Source organism: Aplidium turbinatum, chromosome 10 (assembly GCF_918807975.1).
Source record: "Aplidium turbinatum chromosome 10, kaAplTurb1.1, whole genome shotgun sequence".
In the NCBI taxonomy this organism is placed as follows: Eukaryota; Metazoa; Chordata; class Ascidiacea; order Aplousobranchia; family Polyclinidae; genus Aplidium; species Aplidium turbinatum.
The window spans coordinates 14702178-14710160 of NC_137481.1; the positions used below are offsets into that span (position 1 = coordinate 14702178).

Below are 7983 nucleotides of genomic sequence, written 5' to 3' on the forward strand. Positions count from 1 at the left end.
TTGACGTCGTTTATAAATAAGCATTCGATCTTAACGCCTACTCAGTATGGCTTTCGTGCCAACCATTCAACAAGTCATGCTGCTTTAGACATTATTACCTCCTCATACGAGCAAATGCAGAACAATGAATTGACTGGACTTGTTTTACTAGATCTTAAAAAAGCCTTTGACACAGTTCACCATGAAAAACTTTCGCATAAACTTGATCATTATGGAATTCGAGGAGTTGCCAATGCCTTACTTACTTCCTACTTGAAAAATCGTAAACAATTTGTGTCTATTGGTCAAGAAAATTCTACATTAAAAGAAATAAAATTTGGTGTCCCTCAAGGGTCCATATTAGGACCGCTTCTCTTTTTACTTTATATAAATGATATATCTAACTGTGTTTCTTCTGTTCCTAGATTATTTGCTGATGACACTTGTCTTGTTATTAAAGCCGATAATTTATTAAGTCTTCAAAATTTAATTAATCTAGAACTGAAAGGAATCAAACGTTGGATCACAGCCAATTCACTTACGATAAATGCTTCTAAGTCTAACTTTTTAATAATTGCACCCAAGACCAACCAAAAATCAACTAATGTTGAAGTATTTTACGGCAATACCCAACTAAAAAATGTTCACACTGCTAAATACGTTGGTATCTTAATTGACAGAAATCTATCTTTTCTTCCTCATATTGATGCTATATCTTCCAAACTCTCCAAATCTGTTGGCATACTCTCTAAATTAAAACATTGTTTATCTACCAAAGCTATGCTTCAGCTTTACTATTCTCTTGTGCATCCTTACCTCATAATACGGACTGACAATTTGGGGGTCGTCATACAAAACACATATTGGAAAGCTTGGTGTTTTGCAAAATAAGGCAGTCAAAGCTGTTGTGAAAGGCAAATGGGCTGACCATGCCACACCCTTTTATAAACAACTAAATATCCTAAAGTTAAAAGATCTGTACAACTTTGAAATTGCTAAGTTTATTTATCAGTTTAGTTTTAATTTATTACCCGACACTTTTCAAAACTACTTTAAAAAATGTAACCAAATTCACAACTTTTCTGCTCGAAACTCGACCAACCTAGATTACTATTATTATCGATACACAACCACAAAACTACAACGCTCAATAAAATACTCTGGCGCAAAAATTTGGAATAATATATCAGATGAAATTCGCAAATCCTCATTCACAACTTTTAAAAGAATGTACAAAAAGAAAATTATTGACTCATATTAAACAAATGCTAAATTAACCTACTAATCAGTTTTCTGATTTCTTATCATCTTGGACAGCTTCACCGTTATTTATGTACTATTATCTCTTTGTCTCAATTAGGCTATTCAATTATAATTATCATTGATGAGTTAAGGGTGGCTGCTTGACTTGAAGACCTTGAACGGTCACTTCGCAGCCTCCCGCTGCTGTGATGCTACCATCATTTTTTACTCGTTTTTTTTTATTATAAACTTTTCAACAGCTTTACTGTACATCGTGTTTTGATTTATTGTACATATTTTTTCGCAGCGGCCAATAAACAAACAAACAAACACGATGACATCACAAGAGGCCACCAAAACGGTAGGGGTAAATTTTACTTTTTTCATTCGGCAATTTTTATTTTCCGCCATATCGTTTCTTTAGTTAAATTGAATACAAGTGCCAAAGCTATATTTCAATAAAGTAGCCCCAAATTACACAAAATCACTTAAAGAATTGACTTGAACATTTGCTCAAGGACCAAGTAAATGAGACGAAGTGATGGGTTTTGTGCAGGGGGACCATTTTTGGAAAATATCTTCAGAAAAAGGTACAGAAGAGTGGAAAAGTCTTTTCATCTCTTTTGATTGTTGTTGAAATTGATATTCCATTAACTTTGCTTGCCAGAAACTAGCAGCCGATTTTATTGCAGGATAACTGGTGCCAACACAGCTTTTCATCTTCTTTTCAAGAGCTTGTTTGGAAAATGGAATTTGCTTTGGAAATGCATGCCACCCTGGCGCTAAATTGAATGCGTTTCTTCTGATAGCACTAACACTTTGCTTGACTGGCACAGACATAATCGTTTGGACTGATTTGTTTCTCAGTCTCTCTCGTTTTTTCCGTGTTGTGTAATCAAGATAGGTGTGAATGGACTCTAAGTCTGCTTCAGCTCGATATCGACGATTAGTTTCATCAAATTTGACTTGTTGGGCAAACATACTTTCTCTCCTCAGATCAAAAATCTTCTCATCTTTTTGTTGGCAGTCAGAAATTGCTTGTTGTTGAATGCGGCTAGCGTTCTGTAAATAAACGATATATTGCACTTGCACATATTCCAGTTCTTTTACAACCTGTTTCACCCTAAAAGGGGTGAAACAAAAAAGTCAAGCAGAAAAAGTTACATTAAATATAACAGTAGAACTCGGTTAATCCGGATTCGATTTGACCGGCGATTCCATCCGGATTAGGCGAAGATCCGGATTAACCGATGACGGTTCTATCTAACCTGACTCATTTGTACTTCCAGCTTCATCCGGATTAGGCGAAGATCCGGATTAACCGAATCCGGATTAACCGAGTTCTACTGCTAGTTATTACTTTTAAAAACCTCTACAATCTGTTTCACCCTAAAAGAGGGATCATCCGAATAAAATGTTTTATTCTATTCGAATGAGGACCTTCAGATGATCCCCCTTTTAGGGTGAAACAGACTGTAGAGGTTTTTAAAAGTAATAACTAAATTTAATGTAATTTTTCCTGCTTGGCTATTTTGCTTGGTATTGAGCACTTTCTGCAGTATTAATAGTATTTATTGTTTATTCCAGTTCTTTGTATAAGACATCCCAATCTAGCAGTCAATGTTTATTATATAAGTTGAATACTAAAACTTGTTTTTGTAATTCCAACTTTCCTTACCTGGATGAATTGTGAAAGTTTGTTTGATTTTATCTGTAATTCCTTGTTTTCGTTTTTCAAGAATTCCACGGTTTTTATAAGTTCTCGAACTTCTCTACTCTGCGTTAGGTTACAAGCTCATTATTAGGTTATCGTTTTCGGTAGATTACTTAAGATATTCAAATAAAAAAGCAGGCTTCCATTATTTGATCATGTACGAAATTACTGATTTGCAAAAGCCTACGGCAGGGGTCACCAAACTTTTTTCTCTGAGGGCCGGATTGCTGCGAGATTAAGAGCTGCGGGCCGGATGCAAATTGCGAAAAGATATACCTCAATAAATAACAAAGTAAGCGGTGGAATAGCAAAGTTGTGATGAAAATCGAAAGGTTGCTGGAAAAGTTATCCTCTGCTGTAATACACTACAGGGCATTGTGCACTTGAAAAAACATTACCTCTTTCCAAATTTGGCCTAGCCTGTCCCATTTGTGGTGGCCTAATGATAAACAGCAACGTCAGTCCTTTACAAAAAGTTTGGTAACTTTTTTCCTTAACAGTTGTAGTGCAGGTATTATTTCCGCAGCACGTGGCGGGCGGTTCCGGCCCGCGGGCCGTAGTTTGGTGACCCCTGGCCTACAGTAACACTCGAAAAAATGTTTCAGCTTTGCACTGTTTTACTTATAAAGCGAAGACGTAACAGTAATGTAATAAGTAAAGCAAGTTTTTGCAACTTTTGTAATTTTTTTGCTTTATTCAAACAGCTTCCAAAATCAGCGAGACTCATACAACAAAATATTTCAAGTTTTTCCAGATATTTTATGATGCAAATTTTGCAACTCCTTTTTTTATGCAACTTTTGATCTACTGCACAAAGCTTTCTTCAAGTAGGTTACTATTGTGTCAAAAAGAAAAGAAAAAAAGAAGACATTTTGTTTTGACGTTTACAGCGATCATGTTTGGATAAACGTATTTTAGGAATCATCACCTTAAAGGAAATATTGACCTAAAAACAATTGCAGAAATGTTTCAGGTAAACATTATTATCGCACTAAATGCAAATCATAACAGTTCCAAGCAGCTTCGTGCAGTGATGTGCGAATCTTTAGCAATGCATGCTAGGTTGACTGATTTTGCGATGGCCAAAATCAACAATTTAGTTTTCAACGGTGAATGTTAGAAACATTTAACATTCTATGTGAATAAATCGCATCAATCAAGTAGGCTACTGCTGATTGAAAAGCATGTGCATAAGTGTCACTTTTTACTACATATTTTCTTAAAAATAAGTGCAATTTTCTCGCTTTTTGCTGCAACAAAAACTTGGCCTGGTAATAAGTAATTCAATGAAGATATTTTGACACAAATTAACTCAACAAAAAATAAAGTTACCCACAAAAAGGTGTAACTATAAATGAAAATATCCAACCAACAATTTTTAGTAACCTCAACTCAAACAAGTTTTGACGAACTACTTTGACTAAGTTAATAAACAAGTGTTAAATATTAAATTGTAAAAAATTGGTATTTTTAGTTTTTTTGCAGTTGCATCTCACACTCCTATGTGAAACTGTACAAGAAATAAAACATTTTAAAGGCAAAAAACATGATGAAAATTTTATTAATCAATTGACTTCAAAATTTATACCTTTCCGTCTTTTTTCTTATCAGGTTTGTTATTGAAGCTTGTCACAGATGAAGGACCTTTATGCCCTCTTTGATTTTCAGCTGTTAGCTTTCGAATTTGAGCCTTTAAATCCATAACCTGCTTGATGTGCAACGCTTCCTGAAGTTTCAATCGGTCCATTGCTGCCTCTTCTCTCTATTAAAATTAATAGACACAAACGAGTTATACAAAACTATCTTTATAACAGATTGAGCTTCGCTTTTAGCAGCATCATTTTTACTTCACAAATGTAGGTAAGCCACACACGACCTGTTGTAGCCTGATGCTGCGTGTTCGCTGCTGTGGTAGTATAGCTGTTTGTACTAGCTATCGGAACACAGTTCCCTAGTCATGTGCAAAGATGTCTTTACTCACATTAATATATCATTCGTTTTAGCCTTAAATTTACCAAGACAAACTGCCACATAACGACAAATAAACTTTAATATATGAAAAGTTTAACCTTCAAGGCTTCATCTCGTTGTTGTATTAAATCCTTCACTTTCGCCTGTTCTTTCTTCACAGCGAAACTAATTTCATTGTCATCCATCGATGGCAGGTTTTCTTCATTCAACGTTCCTGAGATGAGAAGTTTGCTGTCAATGAGATTGTGCCTTCTCTCAAAAGTATTCTGATTGGAATTCATTATGGTTCAAAGTTTATAATGAGAAATGCTGATTTTCAAAATCCTTTGGAAGAAATAGCCTACAGTATACCGTGGTATAAATTTTTTGAAACTGCGATTGCAGGGTGCACAACAAACAAAGTTGTTTTACAATAAGACTATTTAAGGTTTAAAAGTTATGCGAATGACTTTTTGTTATACAATGTTTAAAACAACATTGGAAGAAATTGAATGACAAGCAGTATAGAAAAGCTTTCCCAACAAGAAGACCATGTCTCGCGTAGAACACTATCCTATTGTTGCAAAATGCCAATAACAACAATTCGTATGAAAACAGAAAAGAAAAACATCTGCCCAAAATCGTGTTGTATTAAGAGATAAATATTACTACTGTAAAAACAATTTGTGGTTGGAACTAAAATGTAAAAAATCTCCTGCTTTTAATTGAAACAACAAATAATTATTATCACCAACATTTTGAGAGAAAGAAATGGTTTGGTAGCCATTTTTGGATGTGCTTCAATTGTTGATACATATTAAGTTCGTTTCGATATGTAATTCACCTGTCTCCGCTTATTAAGCCCACCCTGGACCCGACGATTGTGAGGGGATCAATAATCGGGTTGGCCTATTAACCGTGAACTTAATAAGTGGGAGCTACTCTACTGTATATATATAAAGCAAAAACAGCTACAAAATTGGCATTCTGTTCGGCAACCAAAGCATGACGCAAGAAAGGTAACCAAATTAAAAAGTTTACGTTTCAAAATCCTTATGTTTAATATACCGTGACTTTTTCTCGGAATGGTTAAGCTTAGTTGCTGCAGCATTAAAGCCTACGCGTTCAACACAATGCAACATAGTGCAATGGCAATAACCATAAGCTTTGCAAAAAAATGCAGTCTAAACAAAAATCAACAGTCACTTATGTTTTAGTGATGCCGAGTTATTTTGAAAAAACATAAATAAAACAGACCTAAAACTAAGTAACGTCAATGGGTTCAACATATTATCTACCTCTGTTCAGGCGAAAAAGTATAGAAAATATGTTGCCTCTTGACGTGACGCAGTTTTAGCCCATATGTCTGTGTAATGAACTCTCTACTAAGCTTTATAAACTTTATAAATAAAACACATACACACATTTATGGAAACGGTTTAAATAATTGAAGACACTTTCTTTAGCAAAGTGAAGGTTTTTTTTTTCTTCAATGCATAAACACCACTGCCACATCCAGGCCCGTTGGGAGGATAATTTAGGCCCGGTACCACTAAGGTCTTTGGGCCACAAATTCAAACACTTCTAATAAAACGCACTATATCCAACAAATACGAGGTGGTTTCTTCATGTTCCCGGGCCTCATAGGAAGGTTACGGGCCCTAAAGTAATTCCGGGCTAGAGTTCAACGTACCTCATAAATCTCCCCCATCCACGCTGCTGGTCACAGCTTCGGTGTGGAAACGCTGACACTTGCCTGACACCTAGCGGTTATGTTTGATGCAGTTTGAAGGTTTTGGATGTTCAAACGTGAACAAAAAAGATCGAAAAATTGCAAAAGTTTTTGTACTTTGTCACAACGTTTAATTATTTTAAGAACACGATACACAAAATTTGTAAATATATTTGAAAAGACCGCTAAAAATACAACAACTTTCATGTTTTGCTTTTTCTAGCAGTCACCGTTCTCAAAATACATCGGCTTAAAATCAAAGCCTTGCTGATGCCAAATTCCAGAAAATGCATCGAATAAAGCGTGGCAGTTAAAAGATTAAATGTAAACGACTATCATGGCACAATCCTACCAATCTCCATGAGTGCAGAATCAAAAGAGAAACAAGGTGCGCTGTGAAAAAAAAGTGTCACAAGATCTAGCCTAAATCTTCACAAAGCACTTTATTCAACATATTTCACTGGTCAATCCTGCGAGAGGGGTTAATGTGTAAATCATCTTTGCCACTCGTCTTCGAAGACGCTCGCGCAGCACATCGAGTAAAACATAACTCAGATTTGTTGACTATCTTCGAACACTACGGGCAAACATCATCAGGGCCGTTGAAAGGATAATTTGGGCTCGGTACCGATAAAATGCTGGAGCTCCAGATTAAGACACTTCTAACAAAAGCGCACCATATCCAAAAAATATGCGGTGGTTTCTTCAAGTTTCCTGCCCCTTGGAAAGGTTACGGGCCTTTTAAATAATTTCCCGGCCCTGATCTAAAAGTGCTTCCTAGATCCCTCTTTCAACGCTATTGAATATAGGCTCAATTTTACTGGGATTAGATATTTTTCTTTGCGTTAGTTGCTGCCTACTCATATCGCTTTCTCAAGGAAATATTTTTAAGGAGTTTAAACTGGTGGCGTTCTGGTGGTTGCAACAAAACAAAAAAAATGCTGCAATATTTAGCCTATGAAACTGAAACATAGAAAAAATGTATATGGTACATACTTAAAACAGTCATCGCAAGCGCAAAGCTTCAAAAATTTATTTCAGTATTTATTCTTTTTGTATTGAGATGGCTTAGCCAGTGGCAGGATTTCTTTATGGGGTTTTCTTTCTTTGGTAGGCTATACCTTGGTCTTCTTTGCGCTGAGCTCAACGCATCAAGATGTGGTCACTCATGACCATCAACACTCTTGAAAACGTGCTACGGCCGATCTTTATAGCAATTGTCTATTAATAAAAATCTTGAAAATATCCAATTTCTGATAGTATATTTATTATTTTTTGTTTCTTTCTTGTTTGATTTTGATTTTTTTTAATCTTAAACTTTCCTGAACGTGTTACAACCGTGCCAAATTTTTTAAATTATGATTTA

At 35.5% G+C, this 7983-nt stretch overlaps 1 protein-coding gene across 1 annotated transcript; it reads right to left on the reverse strand.

Annotated features, from left to right (window-relative positions):
• Positions 1-1530: 1530 nt before the first annotated feature.
• Positions 1531-5277, reverse strand: LOC145778849 (uncharacterized). Its single transcript, XM_082590434.1, has 4 exons — positions 5005-5277; positions 4524-4697; positions 2900-2998; positions 1531-2283 (listed from the first exon to the last, which is right to left on the reverse strand). Exons 1-4 carry the CDS (start codon positions 5185-5187, stop codon positions 1735-1737), a joined length of 1005 nt encoding a protein of 334 aa, XP_082446560.1. The 5' UTR covers positions 5188-5277; the 3' UTR covers positions 1531-1734.
• Between the last annotated feature and the right edge of the window lie 2706 nt (positions 5278-7983).

Excerpts from the sequence above, each read along its gene's own strand:
- LOC145778849 (XM_082590434.1), bottom strand. The coding sequence starts at position 5,187 with ATGAATTCCAATCAGAATACTTTTGAGAGAAGGCACAATCTCATTGAC. Across the intron at positions 2,999-4,523 it reads ATAAGAAAAAAGACGGAAAG|AGTAGAGAAGTTCGAGAACT; the intron begins GTATAAATTTTG and ends AACCTAACGCAG. Across the intron at positions 2,284-2,899 it reads AACTTTCACAATTCATCCAG|AACGCTAGCCGCATTCAACA; the intron begins GTAAGGAAAGTT and ends GTTTATTTACAG.